Raw genomic sequence first — 23,767 nt, 5'->3', positions numbered from 1 at the left:
GAAAAGAGAAAAACAAGAGTAGAATAGGGATTAGTTTGTCATGGTTTTCGTAATTATTTTTTCATATTCTTCTATAAATAGATAGAGGGGAAAAAGAGGAGGTACACACAAGTCCATAACTTTTTACATCACACACTTATATAGTGTCACCCCCTACAAATCCAATCGTTTCTGTATTTCTCCATGTATCTTTTGTAGTTTCCCTAACATGTTGTGAACAGTACATGACAAGGTGCCTGCTGGACTAAAACTTTAGAGCCGGGTGAGAGATGTACCGGCTCTCCATCAAGCTGCATTAAAACATCCAATGAATTTTCACTATTATTTGATGTTTCAGCAATAGTAAACTCAAGTTCTGAGACACCAGAACATTCAGATACTCCATCTTCGTTAATTATTACACCTTCTGCAGCCTCTCGGCTTAACAAATGCCAAAGACGTAATCTTGAAGCCTCAGCTGTTGCGTATGTAACACTTAATGCTGAATGTTTGAAAGTTGCAGTTGGTGTAAGTGTGTAATAGCGATGTTGCAGTGGCATCTGTGATGCTATCAATAATTTTATTGGAGATTGAATTTCTAAAGAAGAGTCTTTCATCCTTTTTATTTTAACATCGCATGAAACCAACTCATTTCGCATAGCTGTGTAAAACGAACCCAATTTATACTTTCCTCGTACCATTGGAAGAGCCACATAATTATCACCAACAGCATCCAAATCGTGCAGACGTTGCACACACTTTGCATAGGCACCAACAGCAATATATGATGCAATATACCGCACCACCTTATCATTAACAGAAACCTTCCATAAAGGAATACGCTCCACACGACCCATCACAAAGGCCGAGACTGACCGTTCAGCGGAGTACACACCAAGAGAAGTTGCAATAGAGTTTTGTAATCCACATGGTACTGGTACAATAGGAACAGTAAGAAGTGGATGACTCGGTGTGGCTGCTAATACATTCATCACAGAACTCATAGTACCATCACCACCGCATACAATTATCGCATCGGTGGTGTTTTTGTGAAGATTAAGGGCATGTACGATATTCTTCTCTGGTACACAATTATCGTGATGTATGATACCAGCCTTATCAAGATACTGTTGAAGTGCACTTGCAAAAACGGAAGAACCCTCTCGTGCCCCGCTACGTGTATTGATAATCGTTATACAATTTTTAAATCGACTCATTCTTTAATCAAAAAATATTTATCGACTCGAGAGAATTTTAGATAAAATCTACTGTAGCTGGTTCCTCCCTTTTAACCGTATTGCCAAACATAAGCACGGTCTCTATAAGAGAAGAAAGAAAAAAAGAGAGATGATCTGTTTGAAAAAGTAACATAAAGAATATATCATCATCAAAATCCACAGAGAAAGAAAGAAAGAGCGAGTGGCAGAAACCACTCACTTACAGAGATGTATAAAATAATCCGCTTAGAAGAACAATCAAAAACACAAAAAAAAAGAGTTATACAAAACAAAAAAAAAGAGATTTTTACCCATTAAAAGAAAAAAAAAATTTCCGCATTTTTTCTCTGTTTACTCTACTCCTTGTCGAGAAGTCGAAGACAGAGACAGAGATGGAACGTAAGATTTGAAGAAAAAAAAAAAACTTTTCAACTACAAAAGAGTCGATTTTATTTTCCTCTTACACTCTCATACGATGTCGATGGTTCGTGTGGGATGAGATATATTTCCCCCTAATACGCAGAATACCGGCACTTACAGCTGTGACAATCACAAAACCAGTTAAAAAAACATGAGTTGGAATTGGATCACGACGCACAGTCTCTTCATTTTTTTGCAGTACATCAGTTTTAGGGGCCACTGTTGTCGTGGAAATAAGGTTAGGTGGCTCACCAGCACCAGCACCAATTTTCCATGAAACGGCATCAGGGTCCCATTCATATCTTCTCTGAAGAAACTTTAATACGGCTTGCTCATCAAAGTTACCTGCCAAGTTATAGCATTCAGGACATATTGCTCGAGTGGGAAATTGCCGTTTGGGAACCAATGGATCATTGCTGGTATTTTCTACCGCTAACCGAGCATTCACATTATTGTGGGCGCGCCATAACTGTAAGAGAGGATCTTCACCTGGCTTGAAATCAAATTGTAAAAAATGCTGTCGACAATGCTCACATGAAAAGAAATAACGCACATAGTTTTGTATCGTCTGAAGTGTATTAGCCTCCTTATCAGCGTTTGCAGTAAGGGAATGGTAAAGAAGCCACATTCCACAAGGAAAACCACGATACTCCGAAGATGAACCACTGCAAGTACGCCATTGTACCGCACGGGGTTTTCCCTCAAAAGGAATATGTGCAGCTATAACTGCATTCTGCCAACGTGTAACGGAAAATTCCTCATTACGCTCAAAACCTCGTAAAGACTCCAGTAATGCACCAGCCCCAAGACCAGGTAGTGCATGCTCAACAAGAAGAAGAAAGTCTTCAAGTGCGTATAACCGTTCTGGTGGAGAAAGACCCACAAGAGGTACTTCATGCAATAAGGTAGAAAAAAAAGCACCTGCAATATCGGTAGGGTATAACATAGTTGTTTCAACAAACTGAGGTGAAGAGAGTGATCCATGTTTTATCCAATCACCTTTAGCATCATAAAGTGCATGACGCATTTGAACACATCGTTCAATAGATGCATCATCAAAATGCATGCTTTGTTTAATCAACCGACGAGTCTCTTGACGCAGTCGCGTAATACCATCACTACTACTGTCCAAAGGAATAAATTGCATCATATCAGCAACACAAACTTCATTCGTTTTATTACTACAGTTAGAGGGAACAAAAAGAACAAGTTTAGGCACTGTAAGGATTCTATTATCACGACAAATACTTATTTCAACAGCACAATTTATAGCCGCTATTGTGGCCATTCGCAATGGGTCTTCCTCATGACAATCCTCAATTCCCGCGGCAAAGCTACTGTATTTGCGTGCGGTGGATCTGCAGTGCCCGCACCCGTCGTTGTAGAAGAGCACCACCCACGGGCACATGGTAGCACTGGGGTGCACACTGTCCCACACCAAACCGGCGAGGTCAATAACTGTGCGATCGGCTGTGAAGACACTGTGCGTGTCTTTCGGGTTCACCACCTGGCCAGCGGCCGCACACACCAGCAGTACTATACAAATAAGAATAAGAAGAAAACGACTGCGAAGACACCGCAGAAGCATCAAACAGGGAGACATGCTTTACTCTTCTTCTTCACACACACAGAGTGTGTGCACTATTAATTCAACCACCTGATCTAGCAAGAGCAAAAGAAACACAAAGAGAGAAAGGACAAAAACACATTGGCAGTAACAGTATTTACGCAGCCCTCCATAACACACACACACACGAAGGAGAATCATCCCAAAAGAAAAAAAAAACAAAACAAACAAGCAAACACCAACTGCAGAGGACAAATAATGCCAAGAGAGGGGAAACAATGTGCCTTAACATCAGTGAATCCTTTTGGAAAGGCATCGTCGCAATTTATCGTTCAAAAGGTCGTTCAGATACCACAGGAATTGCACGTATGATCATCATGTAAAGCAAAAGGGAAAAGGAACACAGTATTACCTGCCATACAACAGATAGGGGAAATGACGCATTATACGAGCACACCACACAAAGTTATGCGCATCGCATCATCTGCTCTTACGGGGCACCCTGTACACAGTCCCCCACGTGCGCAGAAGCCAGGAAAGAAAGAAAAAGAGAGAGCTGTGCGCCACATGTGCAGTTGCGTCGTACCGCAGCCTCAGCGTGTTGTGTCACGTCATGTGGACAATCGGGTGTATAATTAAATCACAGCATCATCGGCGCGCACCAGCAAATACACACTCACGCACACACAGAGACAGGGTGCATCTCTGGCACACTATTCGCCCCCAGGCCGAGCAGCAAAACAGCGTGGGGGAAACTTTGTACCATAAGGAGGGCAGCAAGTGGGTTAACCACAGAAGGAAAGAGGAAGAAGCACACACACACAGGGCGACAGATAGTGATTGAGTGAGTGGGGGAAAGGAATGGCAACGCAGCGGAGTGCGGAGAGGGAGGGTGTCACCACAGCAGTCCCGTGTCTGTGATGGGTAACGTGGGGCACACGGAGGGGCATATCACCTTGTGGCCACACAAATGTCTCAATGGCTCGCCACACAACACCAGTCACATATATATATATATATATATATATATATATATATATATATATATATATTCACAAACACGCCCAAGACACTGCTGCTGCTGCTGCTCTCGCGGACCCGATTGAGACTGTCACGGCACAGAAGAGTAATACAGCCGCCGCCTCACCCACGGAGCACGCTGACAACAAACACACAGAGAGGAAGGGAGAAAAGAAAGGGGAAATGAACAACTGCTACTGCTAGCACTGCCACTTCATAGACACCACAGATGTACAGCCGCAGTGAGAACCATTAACACCGTATCTGTGCTGTCGCTGACCGTCTGCCTCGCCACAGTCGCAGGAAGGTTGTGGCACGCAGAAAAGGAAGGCACACCATCAAACTCTCTACAAGCTAACCAACAGAGGCAGCAAATTTAAAAAAACAAACACAAAGAAAGAGGAACATGAAAGTAAGCACAACACAAGGACACCAACACGCAAAGTGTAATGAAACGCACTCCACGCAGACAGCACAGCTCATCAGAGATATATTCACCCCAAATACCACCACCCAGCTCAGTAAAAAAAAAGGAAAAAAAGAAAAACACGCATTCCAGTTGCCCCTGCAGGGAAACACATGCGGAACAGAGCACCAGACTGCAGGCAGCAGCACAGTGCGTTCAGCAAAAAAAAAGAAACAAAAAACAGTTATTAGTTAACCAAGGTGTATCCGCCCACAGAGGAGCATCATCAACACCAGGAATGTGCATTACCATCCTATTTATCCAATTTGAAGAAAACATTTCCATTACTTATATTCTTATCAATGCACTGTGGACAGTGCTGCAGAGGAAGGGCCCAAGCACACCCCACAGCCCAGCAGGGATGCACGGGAATACCCCACCCAAGCAAACACACACACACACAGAGTCCACAGTGCAGACAAGAAGAAAAAGCAAAACCATTAGATTAATGTGTCCACGCACAGCAGCCAAATAGCTGCAATCACAGCACGGTATCAGCTCAGGACAAAGCCACCATCGTGGTGACCAGTAGGAGACACACAAACGGGCCAAAGAGTGCTGCTGCTTCAGCAGCAGGGGCAGCGACAGCATCTGTGTGGGGGATATCACTGAAAACACCGCTGTTGCTGTTGATATTGGTTAAAGAGGGCACCGCATTGGGGTCGATTGGGGCGCCGTTGTTCTTGCTGCCCAGAGTTCCAGCAGCAGCATCACCTGTGGCTGTGGCACCTTTGGTGTTGCCGTTGGGAGTAACAGATTCCTGCTTGTTGGGGGTCGCATTGCCTTGGGTGGATGGCGTGCGGGTGGTGGTGGTTGCAGTACTCACTGTAGTGCCTTGGGCAAAAGAGTCTGTTGGGTTCTTAGCAGTAGTGGGATTGTCTGCCTTCGGTTTATCTGGCTGTGTTTCCGGTTTCGGTGGTGGTGGTGGTGGTGGGCCTTCCACCGCATCGAGTGTCCTGTTGATGGTGTTGCACACATCATCGTATTTGGGGCACACAATACGGCCCTTCAGTTCAGTGGTGTCAACGTTCAGTTTGGTCCCCTCAGCACAGGCATGCCACTTCTCACTCCCCCTGTACATCACGCTCACGACGTCATTATTGCACGACACCTTCACGCACACATCGCCAATGTTCTTATCCTTCTCCTTCAGTTCCTCACCCTTCACACACCGTGAATTTGGTGCAATAATACTTCCGGGCATCTTTTCTTTATCACCATCTGTGCACCATGTGTCATCATTTGCAGTGATAAAGGGACAGAAATCCATTAGCTCACGCCATGGACTTCCCTTTTTCTTGTCAGCAAAGTACTGAAACTCTGGAAGAAATATTGCAGGAGGTGTTTTTTGCGGCGCTAGTTGAGGCTGTGGTCGCGACGGTTGTAGTTCTTCAAGTAAGCATCTTCCCAATGCATGACGGTCAGAGGTGCACTGTAACCTTGTTTCATCGGTGGACTCAGCGGTACAGAACATGTCAGTGTATTGGGTCTTACCCTCACTCACACACTTGTCATTCAGCAGTTTACAACCAGAGTGGTTACCCCAACTCATCAGTTCTTCCTTGTCCCAATCCACCATATAGTAACCCAAATCCGCAAACGCTGCCATCGTCAGTGCAGTGTAATATCCAGCACCAACAATACCAGCCATAAGTTCATCCTTCGCGTTGCGGCGTTTCCAGTGAGAAAACTGGTACTGTTTTCTTCCCAATTCCCGCTGTTTCTCCACTGCGCAAACCTTTTTTTCTGGACACCGTGTTGTTCGAACAGCAGCAGTAAGCGCAGTTAGGGTTTGTGTTTTGACTGCTGCTGTCCTTTCCTGTATCGGAGAAACAGGACCAGCTTTTTCTCCACGTGTTTCCATTCTCACTGATGTTCGTGTATGCGGTTGGTGTGGTTGATGCGGTTGTCGAGGGTATCCTGAAACCAAGTTTCGTAAATTTCCTCCTTCTTGGACATATGGTTTTGGGCCAAGGTTTACCGGTATGCCAGTTGATCTAAGACGTCTGTCTTCTCTTCCACCATACAGTTCTTGGTTACCCAACCCAGCCGTAGGAAACTGCCCTCCACGTGCACTGCGTTGATGCATCCGTTGTTTTCCTTGGAGTCCCATCCCTGGGGGTCCTGGTCGGCCAGTGAACCTTTGTTGAATCGTCGGAGCTCGTCCAACAAAATGACCACGACCTTCCTGAGGGGATCCTCCACCCCTGCGTATTGGCGGAAGGGAGGGATGATCCTCCAATTCCATACCTTTAGTGGTGTTACAGTTGTACTGCCACCGTGTCTCTCTTAACGTGTTTGGGGCCGAAACAACAGAGACCTTTGTTGTTTTTCCACGCACCTTCTCTACATCCTCCACCATGCCCAGTCTTTTCATCTCATCCACACTGAAACCAAGGGCATGTGCAATCTCGTGTGCAGCAACGCGGACTCGCTGAGCCGTGGCCATAATGTGCCTCGGGGCATAATTCATCACACCAACAACAGGACGGCCAGGATTTGAAACCCCACCCCTTTTATTATCCAATATGGCACATGCTGCGGCCCATGCAAAAGAACGTGGATATATCATTGGGGCAGCAGCAACATACAGCACCATGTCAGCATCGGCGACACCATCTGTGCGGTGTTCATCAGGCACCGTAAAGTTAGCACAAACACTCCCAGCGGTGAACTTTGGCACGACAAGTGGGTCTTTCAAAGGCTTTACACGTAGACGTTCGGTGTGTAGTTGTACTGCTTCTTTGAGGATCACATTAACAAGAATATCCTTCTTTTCAGGTGTTAAAACATCTTCCTCAGCACACTCAACTTCATCACCCAAATCATTAAGAATTTTCGCACCCTTGTTAGCACAAAAACGACTTTTTTTCTGCAAATCATCAGCAAAAATCCTGATACGGATCTTTTCCCAACCAACTGTAGGACTAGTCCTTTCGGACTCCTTCAGTGCTTCATCAGCAGAAAGAACATCACTCTTTCTAATCGTTGGAATATGTGAACGTCTTATATCAACTTCGGCTGGCCCAACAATAGGATTAATAAACTCATGCATACAACGGTGGTATTCTGTCACAGCCACTGAACCACTGACGCAGTACAACAGCAGCAGTAGCACAAATAAAGTACGCAGTAAATAAAAACGCATTATTATCTTGAAGTATTGCTGTAGGAACCTTCATATCAAAACATCGCAAAAAAAAAAAAGAAACAATCCATATCGCTTCCAAAAAAAAAAAACCCACAAAATTACATCATAAGAGACATCTTATCCATATTCTCACCAAACAGAAAAAACACAGAATGTGTACCACTTGTCTTTTCTACACACCATCATCCGACTCATCAACTCCCATAGACGTCACATCTGCCGCGAGCTGATGCAACTCTGTCATTTTTTCCTCTGTAAAGGCGTTTACATTCTCATCTAATCGCGTCTGTAGTTCTCGCAAGGCGCTTTCATCGAGGCCGGCGTCCTGCAATGCACGTGTGGCGTGGGTCCGTACGCTCTTTGCCTTTTGGCGGAATGCACTGCACTGTGCCTCAATCTCTGCCACTGCGCGGTCTCGTCTGCCGGTTGTGATGGGCGGCAGTGCGACGCGTATCTTTTGTTGTTCCTTTGTGACTCGCAGTGTGCTGTCGAAGCGGGTCACACGCTGCAGAATGGCGCTGGCAAAACTTGCCGTTTGCGGCACTACCTCAAGTGTGGCGTTTCCCGTTTTGACAACGTGGGCGACTTTCGCCAACGGCACTTTGCGGCCGCCACCAACATCCACTTCCAGCAGTTCGAGACATTTGGCCATGTTCAGTACCTTCATCGCACTCACATTAGCCCGCTCAAAGTGCTGCATAAAGACGTGCTCAAGCTCTTCCGGCACATCCTCATTGACGACTGTTTCGGCCTCCTGCAACAAATTCTCCTTCGCAACTTTTTGCTCACGCGACCTCCCCGTGCGGCGCTCTGCCCGTTCTTCAAATGTCAAGCGGCGTGAGTCCCCACGATCGCCACGGCGTACATCTTTGCAGCGGAGAGGCGTTGGGGAAAGTGCGAGAGAAGTAATGTCTCGTGTGATGCTGGTAATGGGATCAAATGTATTATTACACTGTCGCCGCCACACAATCCGGCTCCTGCAGCTGGCGAAGGGCCGTGAAAACAGAGGACGTCTCAGCATCCCTATTAACTAGAATAAATAAAGGAAAAAATAAAACATAACAAGAAAATAATAAAAAAGAAAAAGAAGAAAAAAATAAAAAACAGAAACGAAGAGTTTTTTTTTCCTTTGGGTAATTGTAGTATTTAGAGCAATACATATATTTGGAATTTCATCATTCTTATGTGATCCTTATTAACCCAGTACTGCACCTCATCGGCTACTGGAGTTTCCGATAAGCGGTGGGCAGAGGATAATAAGAGGGTGATGGGATGCGTCATCATCCTTGTTTCCTTCACGTTCATATTTTTTTCTTCTTTGCGGTTCTCTGAGGATGGGTCCTCACCTTAACAGAGATCAACGCTCCTACAAGCAATATTGCCCCCATGCATTTTTTTTCTTTCTTTTGTTTTTTCTTTTTTATGTTTCCGTTATTATTTTGAAATGTTTCTCATTGCTTAAAGAAGGTTATCTCGGTATTTAATTAACGTTTCTGATAAGTCGTAAGGAAATCACCACCCTCCCACTATATTAGGATCCATTTGTTCCACTCTTAAACGCAAAGGTATTACGCGTCAATAGGAGACGACAAGTGAAAAATGATGTGTTTGCACTATGTGTGTATATCTTCTAATGTATGCATACAAAAACATATGGATATTTGGATATATACAAACAGTTCCTCTGAAAAGGGGAAATTCCGCGCTATGGGAAAAATACTCTTACAGATATTTTTTTTTGTAATTGACATCTGTAATGTTACATTCATAAAGATGAATATGCACAAACCCAAACACACATGTATACGCATACATTCTATAAACACAAATGCACATCCTCTTTACCAACGACGACGATTGTTCCTATTTTTCTTCCCCTTTTCAGCCAATGCAGCTGCTACTGCTGCTGCTTTTTCTTGCGTCACTGAGTGAGGTGAGTACAAGACCGAAAAAGCTTCACCAAGGAACGGCTGCATCAATTCACTTATATCTGCCATTAGCTCAGGTGTTTGTTGTGTTACCCATACTTCTAGCAGGTATGCACGTTCTCGTACTTTAAGGGCAACACCATTCACAGTATTACGTGCTGACTTTGACCATGATTCTCCAATTGTGCGACAAAGTAATAACACCCATGCATCATTTATAGAAGCAGAAGGTACTTTCAGTTTAACAATACCGCCATCTCGGTTTCCAGGATCCTCCCATTTAGGATTAATTCCATCTCTGAAAAAGTATAGAGTTCCATAATTCATATCCGTTGGTTGTGCCACATTATTGAAAATCTTCCAGAATGTGGGGACGGAGTCTACGCTGAAAACGTGTGTAGGATCATATGTATTCTCTCGTATACTTTCCCCGCCACTAGCAGGAAGAAAGAAGAGGCACCAAACATCTCCAAGTGGCATATGACTTGATGATTGTGCTTGTGAAGATGGAGATGGTTTAGTGATACGAATACGATTTAATGTACGACGTGGTACAAATGCGGGAGCTCCCACTTTGAGTTCGCTGCGTTTGCTAATTTCTATAATCTCCTCTTCTGATTTTTCCACAACAATTGGAGCAACAGGAGGTGTGAAACTAGCCTTAAATGCAGGAGACATCGTTGGGTGTGTATCACTGTTCTTTTCTGAATTACTTCTCCATTTGGCATTAACAGAAGATTTACTTTGCTGCTTCTGCTGTCGTTCTTTTTCCTCTGCCAATTCAGCCGTTGATGTTGGCAGCGGTGCGAGTGAGTTGGCACCTGATAGATGCGGAATAAAGTCCTTCGCATCCGGATTCATCGTGGATGACACTGGTGGAAACGGTGCGTGCATGGGACTCATACGCGTTGGAAACCGTAATGCCGCTGTTGGGCTACGCATAGGCAATCCACCTGCTGGGTGTGCGGTTGGCATATAAATTGGAGTGCTGCTATTATGTGTTGTTACCACATTAGTAGATGTCATGGATGTTGTGAATCCACTTTTCTGTTGTGGTGGTGGTGGAGCGGCGGCAGGTGTAGACTTGCGGGCCCATGAGGGAATGTACTCCTTCACATCTGCCCTCATTGAAGAAGTCATGGATAATCACAAGTATTTTTGGGTAATATCTATATCTATCTATATATATATATATATATATATATATATATATATATATATATAGAGAGAGAGAGAGAGATAGATAGATAGATAGATAGATAGATGGCTTTAATGGCTTTGTCTAGTACGTCCGCTCTTTCGTGTGAACCCAGTGATGTACGTATGTAAGTATTAATGCGTGTTTGTATGTGTATACGAATATGAATAGTTTTTTTTTCCGCTTGAGAGACTCTCTTTTATTATTCCTTCTTTTCTTTTTTTTATGCTTATTATTCTTATTATTGTTATATTATTCTTCCTGTCGCTGATGTGGTACGTTTTTTTTTTTTTTTTCCTTCTTCTTATTACTTTCTTTTTCTTGTCAACGAAGCTTTCAAGGAAACACGCGGCGAATCAGCCTATTCTCTCCGGACAGCTGCGTACGCAGGGTGTTGGAAATAAATACTTGTGAACGAATTCTTCTATCCCAGAAAACGACAACTAGCAGATGGTAAAAAAGAAAGAGAAAAAGAGATAGACGCATATGCAAATGAAATCGGAAAAAAACAAAAGAATAGTAGGAATGTGTATTTTTTTTTTTTTGCAGAATTGCAGACCGCATGTTCATTCATGCATATATCAAGTGATGCGATAAATAGTCTTCAATAATGTTCTCTTCTCTTTTTTTTGTACTTTTCTTCTTTTTTTAAGTTAATGCATCTTCTTAATCTTATTCCTATGATGATGATACCCTCTCTCCCTTTCTTCCCATCACATGTTTTTGTTAACAAATACTCACAGTAATAACCTTCTCTTCCCTCGTTTCGCCTCTTTGGCCGCTGATGTCGCCTTTGTTGTTCTCTTCCACTCTCTTTATTTTCTTTCTTTTTCTTCATTCTTCTCTGCTCTGCTCTTCTTTCCTTCTCTTTCCAAGTTACACTTTCTGTTCTTATTTTCCTCAAATTCCCCAAACCCTTTTAGGGATCAGGAAGTGGAAAAAAAGAAAAAGAGAATGTACACACATAAACCAAGAACATGATTTAAAAAGAAAAAGAAAGACGAAAAGAAAGAAAAAAAATATATATCCCCTATTAAAAAGAAAATAAAAAGAGAGAAATATATATATATATATATATGATTTTGGAAACATCACTAAAACAATAACCTCCGAATAAAAAGAAAAGAAAAAAACGAAGAACCACACAAACACACAATCAAACAAACAATCAATCAAATAATAACACGACCAAAGTAAGGTAAACCTACGGCGTCACACGCTGTGGATCACGTGGGAAGAGAGAAACAAGCCGCACATTGTGCAGTCCAAGATACAACATCACCACACGCTCCAATCCAACACCGAATCCACCGTGCGGCCATGCACCAAGGCGAAAGGCATCCACATAATCGCTGATTGGTGTTAAATCCACACCGAGTGATTTTGCCCGCTTTAGTAATAGTGCCGAGTCATGAATACGCTGTGCACCGCTTGATATCTCCTCACCACGGATAAACATATCGTAGGAGTTCGTGAAGAGTTCATTGTCGGGGCATGGCATTGTATAGAATGGTCGCACACTTGAAGGGAAGCGATCAGAGATAAAGAAGTCCACACCATATCGTTCCTTTACCAATTTTCCTAATAATTTCTCATTAGTGGTGTTAATATCATCTGTTGGGGCAAGTTTTTCTTCTAACACCGTATTTAATAATTCAATACAGTGTGGATAGTTAATACGGAGCATGCGAATTTTGTTGTTTCGTACACGACCTTGAAACACATCTGTGGGCTCCACTCCCTCTTCGACAATACCTACTCCCAGTTCTTTTATTCTTTCCGGTGTCATTTGCCACACCAGAGGTTCAAATGGGTATTGTTTAGCAATAGCTGAAAGTTCCTCTGTGTGTTTCGCAAGTTGTGCAAACATGTAAGAAAAGAGTTCCTCTGCTGTATCAAGAACTTCATAATAATGCTCACCAATACGCATTTCCACATCCAAACCAACGAACTCTGTTAAATGACGATGTGTATTACTATTTTCAGCACGAAACACAGGTGCCACTTCAAAAACACGTTTGAGATCTCCTTGTAAAGCTATTTGCTTATATAACTGTGGAGATTGAGCCAAGTATGCGTCACGATTAAAGTATCCAAGCTTGAAAACATTCGCACCACCCTCACTTGCAGCAGCAATAATTTTAGGAGAGTGAATCTCAACAAAATCATTATCAATAAGAAACTGACGAAAGTATTGTCCTACCCTTGATTGCATCCTGAAAATAGCATTTGAAGCTGGAGTGCGGAGGTCCAACCAACGGCAGGCAAGACGAGTATCAAAATTAATCTTTATACCTTCAGCATCTTCAGGACGTGAGGCATCCTCCAGTGTAAAAGGAAGCACACGCTGTGACTCACTTACGACATGAATCTTTTTAATCTTTAACTCAATATCCTGTTGCGAAGTGGCAGTAATCGGCTGTTCTACGCCACACACCGTTCCTTCAACATCCACAATAGACTCACATGGGATTTGACCAATAAAATCCACCATCTCCTTAGGCACATCCTCTGCAACAGCCGCCATAGCCTGAACGGAATGTCCACCATCACGTAATACCATAAAGGCTAACTTCCCCTTCTTGCGTGTAGTGTCCACACGGGCGCGGAGTGTTACTACCTCACCAATACGTTCTCTTGATAATGAAGAGATTTCACTAAACTTTGTAGATCCATACGTTGTAGACTGCAGAAGTGGGGCGGTGCCAAAAATATCAGCATACTTGGCAAGAAGAGCAGCCTTCTCTGCTGCACGTGCGGCTTCCTCAGCCAGGCGTGCTGCCTTTCGGGCTTCCTTCTCATTTTGTTTTGCCTGTTTCTTTTCGGCGTTCTTGGTTGTTGAAGCTCCATTGGTTTCTCCCTGGCACTCCGGAGTAGTTGGTTTCTCGGAATCCGACATTTTATTGTACCCTTTTTTTTCTTTTTGTATTTATTCTTGTCTTTCTTCTTTTTGTTGTTGTTATTGTTTTTTTTTTTTTTCCTTCTTTACCTTGTCTTTGTATGACTGTGTCTCCTAAAAAAGATACAGAATAATTACTTACTTCTCACTATCTAATTTGCTTTGTTAGGCGAAACAATGAGAAAAATGAAAATAAAGTCAATAAAATAAATATATATATATATATATATATATATATGCGGCAATATTATTATCGTTCATCTAGGTAATACAAATATGTTTTTTATGCGTGTATCATTGTGAAAAATATTATATATACTCTGTATCCATTGTGGTACAGAATAGCAGCAAAAGAAAAAAGAACAATAAAGAAGAATTCATTTCTTCCTAGAAACTGTTTCCTTACCAACGTTGAGGGGATCGTACCCCCTGTCGTTGTTGATGTTGCTTCTGCATTTGCCTATCCTGTTGTTGTTGTTGTTGTTGACTCATAGTACCTTCATACTTTAGTTTGGGCCAACGTCGCTCTATATCTTCTTCTTTTAATTCTGCCGACGCAGCTTTATCATCACTACTGGATAATTTGGATTCTTCTGAATGAATCGCGCGTTCTAAATCAACTTCTGTCTGTAATCGCTTTAGAAGCATTTGCTTCTTTCCTTCTATTTCTTCTCCTGTTTCAGAGAGAGCAAGCCATTCGGGAAGAGAATTCACAATATGTTTTAAACCGATTCGTTTTACATACTCTCGATGTACTTCAGGTAGTTTTAAAAGGAGTTCCGCCTCTGTAATACCTTCTTCTGGAATACATTGGTACAATTCTAATGCTACATCCAGTGGTTGACGGTCAGAAGCACGTCGAATACGGGCCTTTTTAGGATCCTTCTCCATAGGGTCATCTACGACAAAATATGATGGATATGAAGAAAGCCATGGTAATACCTTCTTTGGTAAAGAAGGTAGCATATCTTCTGTGACAAGAGCCAAAAATTCTTCCAGATTAAGTGTACGATTGGGTGGAAATTTATCAAAAAGTTCATTTACGATATGTATGTGTGTATATTCATACTGTATACGTACAGTAGGTGTTGATGTTTTATCTGCAACGGTACCACCACTCCCTTCATTAGAAGATCCAACCTCTAGATTATCAGGCATAACCCCTGATACATTAGCTGCTGTTGATGTTGATGTTGTGGATGATGATGTCTTGGATTGTTGAGGAATCCACCGTGCCACCTGTAGCATATCCTGTGAAAGGGAAACGGAGCGTCCATGTGACCGCAGGAATCCGGCGAAACTCTTAAATTCCCGTTTAATCTGCTGTTTCTGCTGTTTAGTGAGCTGTTCATAGATGGATGTGATATTGACCCACTGTGGAATATCGCTGATGTAGACCTCCTTCCGCACCAGCTCCGCCACCTCCGGCAGTGGGGAGTTCTCCAGCGTGTAGTCGTTGAGGGCGAGTGGGGCGAGATGCGGGGGGCGCCGGCGGATCATGCCGTCGACGACCTGAAAGAACTCCGGGAACTTCGACGCCACCGCCGCGAGTCCGCCCTGCGAGTCAAAGTACGGGTGGAAGAGGACGTCCTCCGGGACCGTCTCCTCCACGTGGTCGAGCAGCGCGAAGGCGGGCGGGACGAGGGCCTTGAGCCGCTCCAGCACCGGCACCCGCTCCTCCAGCCGCACGTGCACCGCCGGTGGGGCGCAGGCCGGCTTCAGCGCGACACTCCCGCAGGACTGCTCGATGGACTCCACGGAGACAATGAAGTCGGGGTTCGCCACATACGTGATGACGTCGCCAACGTCCGTCATGATAAACTTCTCATCCGCGGCACCGCGGCGGGGGTGGCTGAGGTCGTCACGCAATTTTACATCACAACGCACACCGTCAATAACGTGAAGGTCAAAGAAGAAACGGTAACGCTTCAAGAAGGAGAGAAAGCGACCACGACCAATGAAGTGTCGACGACACTCCTCCGAAAGAATTGCCGCCACGCAGTGAATAGGAACATAAAATGTAGGAATAAACTCTACAAGCGCTGAAAGAACCTCCTGTGGTGACTTCCACGGCAATGCACTACCTGAAACCGTCACAACTGCACCAGGAAGAGGCGGGGGTGGAGGCAATTTACCTAATCCTCCCGCACCCGCACCCACACGTGGTGGTGTGCCACGGGTATTTGGCAACGGTGGAGGTACACGTCTCGCCGCACCACGTTGCTGAGAGGAAACATACACCAACAACCCACAACTCGAAAGGCGACGCCACATTTAACAGTCGTCTCAATATTGCTCTCTATCTGATTTACTCTCCTTTTACTGTTGACGTCTTTTTTCCCCTTTTGTTTTTCGTTGTTGTAGTCGTTATTGTTGTTTCTTTTTTCTTGTATAACCTAACACACTGACCACGTTCCGAGTCGACTCGTTAAATCTCTGGAGATGGTACAACAACTAATGTTCTTTTTTTTTGTAAAGGGAAAAAAATAAGAGTCGAGACAACAATAAAAATATGGGCAAGACAGGAGACCAAAGAAACAAACAAATAAAGAAAGAAAGAACTAAAAGGAAATGAAGAAACATATTCATATGTTTCTTATCCTTAATCAGGCATCATAATGAAAGGCATCAATGTTGTGCCTCCCTTAAAACTTGTTACACGCAGATATGGTTCTTTTTTTTTTCTTCTTTCTTTTTTTTTTTCCTTCTTGTTTGTTTGTTTTTCTTCTTTTCTTTTTTTTCTTTCATTTCGTTTCTTTGGTCTACCTCACTTTCTTTGACTGTCTTCAAAGGCAAGTCTTCGGAATTTAATAAGTATCAACCACCTCTTGCAGCAATTGTGTTTGCGGCAACGTTCAACTCCCGGCGAATCTCTGGGGTAATGAGATAATGGAAGTGTCTACTGCAAACTTGTTGCAACAGACTAACTTGATCTGCTGTAAAATCACCCTTATAACGTTGTGAGAAGGACAATAAAGTTTGGTGCCATAGTACCGGAAGTTTTTCTTCCTTACTGTGTGTACGTACAAAGCGATGAAAGTACGCGACGAGAGCATCCACAGCTTGATATGGCATTGCCATCTTCTTGTCAATGAGCACACGAAGTAATACGGAACGAGGGCCAGAGAAGGGTTGTTGTGCAAGTTTCACAATAGTTACTGCGGTTGGCACCGGTGGAAGGTGCATTCGTTGTAGTACACTGGCAACAACAAGTGCCTCTTTTAGTGTACACTCATCATCTGATGCAAGAGGGAGAATAAAACCCTTAAAAAAGGCAACAGGTTTAAAGAGAGCCTTTCGAATCGCCATATAAAGTGCTGGGTGAAGTTTCTTTTCGTTTGCCATATGTTGATGTGTCATGGGTAATAGAACTGCAGCATAGAAACGTTGAGCCATACGTTCATTTAAGTTTGCAGCAAAAATACGTGTGGCTTGATATGTTGCATGTGGCGACCATTCATGTGGTTTTGTTAACATTAGTAGTTGTTCCCAGTTTTTAATATTTGGCAATACTTTGAAGGCCTTTGGTATTTTCCCAGATTTGTAGTTTTTAAGGATAGTACCTATCGCGGTGTACACACGTGATACACGAGGGTCTATTTTTTCCTCTTCCCACTCACTCACACTGGTTCCTTCCTTATATTGATCCTGCTGTTCATCTCCTGTTTTACGCGCCTCTTCGCGTTCCCTAATTTTCTCCATAATCATATCCGCCAAGTTGCGACTCTGCACACGTGAGGGTGGCTGAAACTTCTGTAGTAGACGTGCTTCCTCATCATCAATGCCGTACATATCCATTCCCATATCCATCTCTGATGGAATTTCCGACATTGCCGACTCTGTATCATCATACTCAAGAATAATTTCCGAAACTTCACCATCATCATCATCAGCAGCCAGACTATTATTATTATTATTATTATTATTATTATTATTATTATCGTACACATAATTGTGTTCCTCCTCGCACTCCAGTTCTGCCAATCCCGAATCACTGCTGTCGTTATCCCCATCCTCCTCATTGTTGTACTGCTCCTCATCGGCGATAACCTCCAGTTGCTGCCGCGCTGTTTTAAGAATGCGGCTGGCGGTGCGTCCCGAGAGCAGAACGCCACTCTCGCCGTCCCCCGCCGTCTCGTCTTCGGCCGCCAGTCGCTTGGCGCTCGCGAAGCGGTCGGCGTGAAGATCTTCGCCAAGCGGATTTGTACTGCGGGCGAGGCGACGCCCCTTTTCACGGCCAGGCATCAGTAAAACAGAGAATGCCCTCGGCTATCGCTATTGAGATTATATGTGATTATTAATAGTAGACACAAAGGGTGTTTTTTTTTTTTGTTTTAAATAATAATGAAGAAGGGGAGAGAAAGAGAAAACAAAAAAACAAAAAAGAAGGGAAAAACAGGGATAAGTGAGCAGGTGGAGAACAGAGAATAAATTGGATGAGTTGGTATGTATGTTTGTATATAGATAATACTGGCAGATACGGATGTTGTTATGGCTATTGCCACCAACACCGCCCTCACTACCAAAAAATAATAATAAGAATAGTGACAGACACCAACGTAGTAGTAATAATAATAATAATAATAATAATAATAATAATAATAATAATAATAATAATAATAATAATAATAAAAGAAAAAGAACATAAAAACAAAGTATGAGAGCAACACTTTGATGTGCCCGCAATACAAGTAAAACGAAGAAAAAAAAGAGAGAACGTCACATTTCTGATGTAAGAGAAAGTCTTTCAGATACTGCGTCATAGGGGTTGCATGAGTCTGAAAAAACAGAGAAAAGCAGGGATGATGAAAACAATGAAAAACGATAGACCCTAGCAAATGGAGGTAAAAAAAAGGACAAGAAGCAGGTGGTAAAGAAGAAACCTCAGAACGAACAAGAAAAAATTTTTTGGGAAGATATCAAAAGATAACGAATATTGGCGAAATAAAGAAGTATAAATAAATAGTATACCTTTCCAAGTAAGAAAAATATACTATAACATACGTTTCCTTTTATTATTTTTTTTATATTTCTAGATCTATCTCATTCCTTTTATCTAGGTATATGCATAAATACATATGCAGAAGTATATATCACCCCATGTTCGCCTTTTTTTTGTGTGTGTGCTCTCTCTTTCTCTTTATCTTTCTTTTTATTCTTGTGTCTTCTGTTGTACCCTAGTGATACAGGAATGTACATATATTTGTAATACGTATATACATATACGTCTATGCTATACATGTACAACTAATACCCTCCTCCTCATCTCCTCATGCTCGGACTCTTCCAATACCTCTCTCCTTCTCTTCTAATCGTTTTAACACAATTCTCCTTCTTCTTATTATTCTTCTCCAGGTCCTCCCCTTTTCTCTTCTCCCTCTCTCCTTCTCGCATCATCATCTCTATGGACTACTGACCTGTCGCGGGGGCACGCGTGTCTGCTGCTGTTGTTCTTGTTGTTGTTGTGGGCTTTGGTTTTGTGTGTACTTTGCGTTGCGGGCATTGCGGCAGCAGAGCAGTTCCTCTGAGCGGCGCACCAAATCCGCCTGCACACGCCGCAGTCGCCGCTCCTTCGCCGCCGTTGTGGCGTCCCGTTCGTCGAGAATTTTCATCCACGACGCCGCCCGCCGGCCGAGGGCCTCCACTTCAGTGAGTCGTGCCTGCAGTGCCTCCTCCCGTGCCTTGTGGGCGTCCAACTCGCGGCGGTAATTCTCCTCCCGCTGCTGCAACTGCGCCTCCCGCTGCTCCGTGCGGCGCTGAAGTGTCGCGAGTGTCTGCCGCCGCTCCGCCGTCTCCCGCTGCCGCGCCTCCAACTCACCGAGCCGCCGCTGCAATAACTCCTCCTTCGCAGCAACCGCAGCCCGCCGCTCGTGCACGCGAGCAAAGAGCGATTGGGCAGCCCCGCAGTCCGCCAGCAGTTGACGCACCTGCTGCGCTACATCCATCGCACTAGTTTCGTAAATAGTGTTTAAATTGAGACCACCCGTACCACGGCGACGAAGTTCCTGTTCACGCCGTAAAAGTCCATCACGGTCATCAGCCAGTTGTTGTGAATGTTTTTTTTGGGGTAGCGAGCGTGGAAAGGACTCAATGTCAAGTGCGCTAGTAAGTTTTTGAAGTGCTTGTTCAGCTAGAGTTAGTCTGTAGTATGCGGTTTCAAGAGAAGCGAAGGGTATCTTTGTCTCTAGATGTGTTTTTTCCTCTTTTGACTCTTCGTCTACATTTTTCTCCTCGCGAGAGTCTTCTTCTTTTTCTTCTTTTTCTTCTCGTTTCTTTTGTTGTTTTTGAAATACCAACGCTGAGGAGGGGTTAGGTGATATTGAGTCCTCTGCAATAGAACTCCCACTAGATGAAATATGAGGGTTAATAATTTTCCTGCTATTATCCAAAACTCTAGAGGTTGCCGCCCGTATATTTTCTTCCTCTTTGCTGCGTTCAGCCTCACTCCCAAGTATGGCACCATCTCCCTGTAGAACTTGTTCATTCAGATACGGGTTCACAAACGGTCCATCATCACTGTCTGAAAAAACTGCAGAGTCTAATTCTGAGGAGGAATTTGCACTACTTGATGATGCCAGAGTTGTTGCCGCTACTCCTGTTAATTTTGTTGTTGTTGTTTTTTCTGTTGATTTAACGTCCCCCTCCGGTGGAGATGGTGGTGGGGGCACTGTTCTCTTCTCAAACCGCCTAGACCCACCGCTGAATCCCCGCGCCGCGCTGAACTCCGCCGCAAGATCCCGCTCCAGTCGTGGTGCACTTTCCTTATTCTTACTTTCTCTCTCTCTCTCATTTCCGTATTCTCTGGCCGTTGTTTTGCTGGTCGGCGCGGCTGTTCTCTCCATACTTGTCACTCCCGCCACTACACCCATCGCCTCTGCTATCGTGGCGTTGTACATCTCAAGCCGCTCACGCAGCAGTTGGATACGCTTGCTCGAGGACATGGGTTCTTCCGTCATTTTTTTTTTTGTTGTTGTTTCCTTTCTCTGTGTGTGTGAGTGTTATCTATCAGTCAACTATACCGTTGTTTTTTTTTTCTCTTCGTCTTTTGTTTTTGTTTGTTTGTTTTTTACTGGGGTTTTCTATTTACCTCTTTGTTTCCCTCTACACTAACAAATATATATATATATATATATATATATATATATATATATATTTAGCACTAGTTTTACTTTATGGTAACTTCGGATACCTTATACTGCAGCACAACAAGTACAATTACCTCTCACTTTCACTTTCCTTCTTTATGGTCGCTTGTTGTCGCTTTTTTTTTTGTTTTTTCAACTTCCCCTCTTTTCCTCTTTTTCACTCGTGTTTGTCAAACACTCAAGCCGAAACAAATGTACTTTTTATTTTCTTTTCTCTTCTCTGTATTACTTGCACTGTACTTCCTGGCTACACAGAGCAACAGTTTCAAGAAGTGACAGGTCAAACACAAAGCACGAGTGACACCGGTGCAGTTCGGCAAGAAGAAAATATATATATATATCACACAAAGAGAAAGAGACGAGAAAAAACAAAGAGAAAGAAGAGATAGGTAACACAAGTAAGAAACGAAGGAAATTCACAAATAAAGAAAGAAACGAGCTAAAAAAACATGACATAATACCACTCCATACAGATAAACAGAAAACCAGATTTTTCTGTTCCTGTACAGATGTATCTATTTTCCTTTTATCAAGCTCTCTCTCTCTCTCTATCTATGTCGCTCTCGCTCTCTCTGTGTATCTGCACTTTTTATGTATATATGGCGGGGCATCTGCAGCTCGATGGCTGGGGTCTTAAAAAGAGAAAAAAACAAAGGGTTGTAAAAGAAAGTGCACACAGACGATGAAAAGGAGACACAAGTGTATAAATGCATGGGTGCATGAATAAGCAGTCGAAAGTAAAGAAAGTGAGGATAAAAATGATTGTATGTGGAACTTTACAAAAATAGTAATAACCCTACATATTTCCTCTCACTCCCTCTTCTATTCGGCCTTCTAGATTAAAATTTAACATATTCACACAGAAACATACAATTCCACGCATTTACTCTCTGTCCCTCGATCGTTTCTTTTAACTTTTCAGCGCTGTGATATACATTCTACGTCTATTCAAGGATAATAAAAGTAATAATAATAATAATAATAATAATAAAAGAAAAAAAGTAAAAAAAAGCAAAGAGGATACCAGAATTTTAATAAAAAAGGACCGTACACATAGAGATGGTGCAAAAAAAAAAAAAGGCACAGTGATAACTAGGATGTCGTGTGTGCTGCTCAAGTACACTGAAGCTTTGAAATGCAGAGAGAGATTTAAAAAAAAAAATGTAGGAGAGTGATACAAAACAATTCACTTCAACCAACAACATATACTTAAAGACTGTTTTCTTTTTCCCCCTCTCTTTTTCTACTCTTAGAATTTTGAGTTTTATGTCCTCATCGTTATGTCCTTTGCTTTGCATCCTTTCTTTTTCTCCTTTATTTTCTTCTTTTTTCGTTCTTCTCCGCAACTCAGTTAATTATCTCTAGAGTTTGTGCAATACAACATGACCTCTCTTTCTTTCTTTCTCCCTCTCTCTCTCTCTCTCTCTCTCTCTCTCTCTCTCTCTCTATATATATATATATATATATATATATCCAGGGGCGTTGTGTATTCAGTTAATTTGCGTTCTCCGCATTATCTTTAGCCAAACGGCGTGCCACTTCAAACATCTCCTTCTTCGTACTTGACATGGATACATTGATGTGGTGTTGCTTGGTGTATGCCAAGAGATCCGCCTTGGTGAGTTCCCTGAGGGCTCGCGCATGTGAATACTCGCGGATAATAGCACCCACATCAGGGGTGTCAGAATCCGGCATTTTGTGTGTCTTATCCTCATCACTCGATGGGCTGCGACTGCGGCTGCGGCTTTCCTTCTTTGCAGATGGAGGTGGTGCTGGAGGATACACCAGTGAATCACGCGGTGCCGGTTCAACATCCTCCTTCCGCCGCTCCTCTGATGAAGCCTTTATTGCAGCACGTGGGGGTGTGAGAGTCACCAAGTCTGCGGGCTCCTTAAACACGACAGACTTACGTGATCGTCGTGGACTTTCTGTGTTTGGCGGTGGTGATGAGAATCGGCCAGAGAGTCGCTGCATGGCACGCTGTATTAGTGAACCACCCTGTTCCGCTGGTGAGGCGGGTGGGGGACTGCGTGATTGTGTTTGTTTAGTGTGTCGTGGTCCTCGTGCACTCTCCGCCGACTGTGGTGATTTCATTAGTTTCGACATTGGTGTGCTCCCTGCTGCGTGTGGTGACGACGGTCCCTCCGATGATCCCCAAAGCATTCTACCTATCCAGCCTGTCGTGGAGGCTGTATCTGTATTAGTATTATTATTAGTATTAGTATTAGTATTATTATGATTCTTCTTATGGCTATGGCTATTCTCTGTGGGGTGTGCGGGGGTTGGGGGCGGTGCCTGTGGGACCTGCGGGGTGCCGAACATGCCGGACCAGCGGGGGGTGTTGGTGGGCTGCGGCGAGCGGCTGGCGGGGCGGGGCGGGGAGCGGTCGAGACTCGCCTGGAGGGTCCGCTGGATGTGCTCCTCCCGCTGCTGCGCCCGGTCGAGGAGGGCGTTCACCCGCTGCACCACCGCATCGCACTGCGAGGTGAACTCCTGCGAGAGCCGCACCTCCTCCTCATGGGGGTGGTGGACGGTGCGGCCCTCCTTGCGGGAGCGCTTCACATCGTTATTGCTGTTATTGTTGTTGTTGGGGTGGGCGGTGTCGGACATGTGGTGTACACTACGTGGGGGAGTGCGTGCGCGGCGTTTGCTGGAGATGGTGGGCTTGGCGTATGACATATATGCACTTCTGCAGTCAAAGAAGAAGAAAAGAGGGAGAAAGAGAGAATGAGAAGAGAAAATAAGAATGAGGAATTTTAAGAAAAAAAATAACAATA

General features: G+C 43.7%; 11 protein-coding genes across 12 annotated transcripts; 1 reads left to right on the top strand and 10 right to left on the bottom strand.

Annotated features, from left to right (window-relative positions):
- Window positions 1–203: 203 nt before the first annotated feature.
- Window positions 204–1,196, bottom strand: LSM04_005687 (Diacylglycerol kinase; the record flags this gene model as incomplete). Its single annotated transcript, XM_067329799.1, has 1 exon — window positions 204–1,196. The coding sequence occupies one exon, from the start codon at window positions 1,194–1,196 to the stop codon at window positions 204–206; it is 993 nt and encodes a 330-aa protein (XP_067187425.1).
- Window positions 1,197–1,656: 460 nt separating this feature from the next.
- LSM04_001570 (ERV/ALR sulfhydryl oxidase domain) lies at window positions 1,657–3,204 on the bottom strand (the record flags this gene model as incomplete). Its single annotated transcript, XM_067329797.1, has 1 exon — window positions 1,657–3,204. The coding sequence occupies one exon, from the start codon at window positions 3,202–3,204 to the stop codon at window positions 1,657–1,659; it is 1,548 nt and encodes a 515-aa protein (XP_067187223.1).
- A 414-nt stretch (window positions 3,205–3,618) lies between these two features.
- Window positions 3,619–3,822, top strand: LSM04_006992 (uncharacterized protein; the record flags this gene model as incomplete). Its single annotated transcript, XM_067329796.1, has 1 exon — window positions 3,619–3,822. One exon carries the CDS (start codon window positions 3,619–3,621, stop codon window positions 3,820–3,822), a length of 204 nt encoding a protein of 67 aa, XP_067187481.1.
- A 1,346-nt stretch (window positions 3,823–5,168) lies between these two features.
- LSM04_002223 lies at window positions 5,169–7,817 on the bottom strand (the record flags this gene model as incomplete). 2 transcript variants are annotated; one of them, XM_067329795.1, is made up of 2 exons in its annotated part: window positions 5,169–5,732; window positions 6,246–7,817. In XM_067329795.1, 2 exons carry the CDS (start codon window positions 7,815–7,817, stop codon window positions 5,169–5,171), a joined length of 2,136 nt encoding a protein of 711 aa, XP_067187256.1. The 2 variants fall into 2 exon arrangements, with proteins under 2 accessions (XP_067187256.1, XP_067187255.1); XM_067329794.1 differs by having other exon boundaries at window positions 6,246–6,533.
- A 175-nt stretch (window positions 7,818–7,992) lies between these two features.
- Window positions 7,993–8,841, bottom strand: LSM04_003723 (Ribosome recycling factor domain; the record flags this gene model as incomplete). Its single annotated transcript, XM_067329793.1, has 1 exon — window positions 7,993–8,841. One exon carries the CDS (start codon window positions 8,839–8,841, stop codon window positions 7,993–7,995), a length of 849 nt encoding a protein of 282 aa, XP_067187325.1.
- Window positions 8,842–9,661: 820 nt separating this feature from the next.
- Window positions 9,662–10,888, bottom strand: LSM04_004558 (Translation Initiation factor eIF- 4e; the record flags this gene model as incomplete). The annotated part of the gene is made up of 1 exon (XM_067329792.1): window positions 9,662–10,888. One exon carries the CDS (start codon window positions 10,886–10,888, stop codon window positions 9,662–9,664), a length of 1,227 nt encoding a protein of 408 aa, XP_067187364.1.
- A 1,262-nt stretch (window positions 10,889–12,150) lies between these two features.
- On the bottom strand, window positions 12,151–13,845 carry LSM04_004141 (OB-fold nucleic acid binding domain; the record flags this gene model as incomplete). Its single annotated transcript, XM_067329791.1, has 1 exon — window positions 12,151–13,845. The coding sequence occupies one exon, from the start codon at window positions 13,843–13,845 to the stop codon at window positions 12,151–12,153; it is 1,695 nt and encodes a 564-aa protein (XP_067187342.1).
- Window positions 13,846–14,247: 402 nt separating this feature from the next.
- LSM04_007838 (uncharacterized protein) lies at window positions 14,248–16,119 on the bottom strand (the record flags this gene model as incomplete). The annotated part of the gene is made up of 1 exon (XM_067329790.1): window positions 14,248–16,119. The coding sequence occupies one exon, from the start codon at window positions 16,117–16,119 to the stop codon at window positions 14,248–14,250; it is 1,872 nt and encodes a 623-aa protein (XP_067187526.1).
- Window positions 16,120–16,662: 543 nt separating this feature from the next.
- Window positions 16,663–18,090, bottom strand: LSM04_004645 (Bystin; the record flags this gene model as incomplete). Its single annotated transcript, XM_067329789.1, has 1 exon — window positions 16,663–18,090. One exon carries the CDS (start codon window positions 18,088–18,090, stop codon window positions 16,663–16,665), a length of 1,428 nt encoding a protein of 475 aa, XP_067187377.1.
- Window positions 18,091–19,247: 1,157 nt separating this feature from the next.
- Window positions 19,248–20,801, bottom strand: LSM04_002498 (uncharacterized protein; the record flags this gene model as incomplete). Its single annotated transcript, XM_067329788.1, has 1 exon — window positions 19,248–20,801. One exon carries the CDS (start codon window positions 20,799–20,801, stop codon window positions 19,248–19,250), a length of 1,554 nt encoding a protein of 517 aa, XP_067187269.1.
- Window positions 20,802–22,484: 1,683 nt separating this feature from the next.
- Window positions 22,485–23,669, bottom strand: LSM04_000266 (uncharacterized protein; the record flags this gene model as incomplete). The annotated part of the gene is made up of 1 exon (XM_067329787.1): window positions 22,485–23,669. One exon carries the CDS (start codon window positions 23,667–23,669, stop codon window positions 22,485–22,487), a length of 1,185 nt encoding a protein of 394 aa, XP_067187158.1.
- Window positions 23,670–23,767: the final 98 nt, after the last annotated feature.

This window comes from Trypanosoma melophagium, assembly GCF_022059095.1.
Source record: "Trypanosoma melophagium isolate St. Kilda chromosome Unknown ctg5segment0, whole genome shotgun sequence".
Classification (NCBI taxonomy): Eukaryota; Euglenozoa; class Kinetoplastea; order Trypanosomatida; family Trypanosomatidae; genus Trypanosoma; species Trypanosoma melophagium.
Note: the sequence above shows the minus strand (reverse complement) of the source record. Positions and strands in the feature narration are given on the sequence as shown.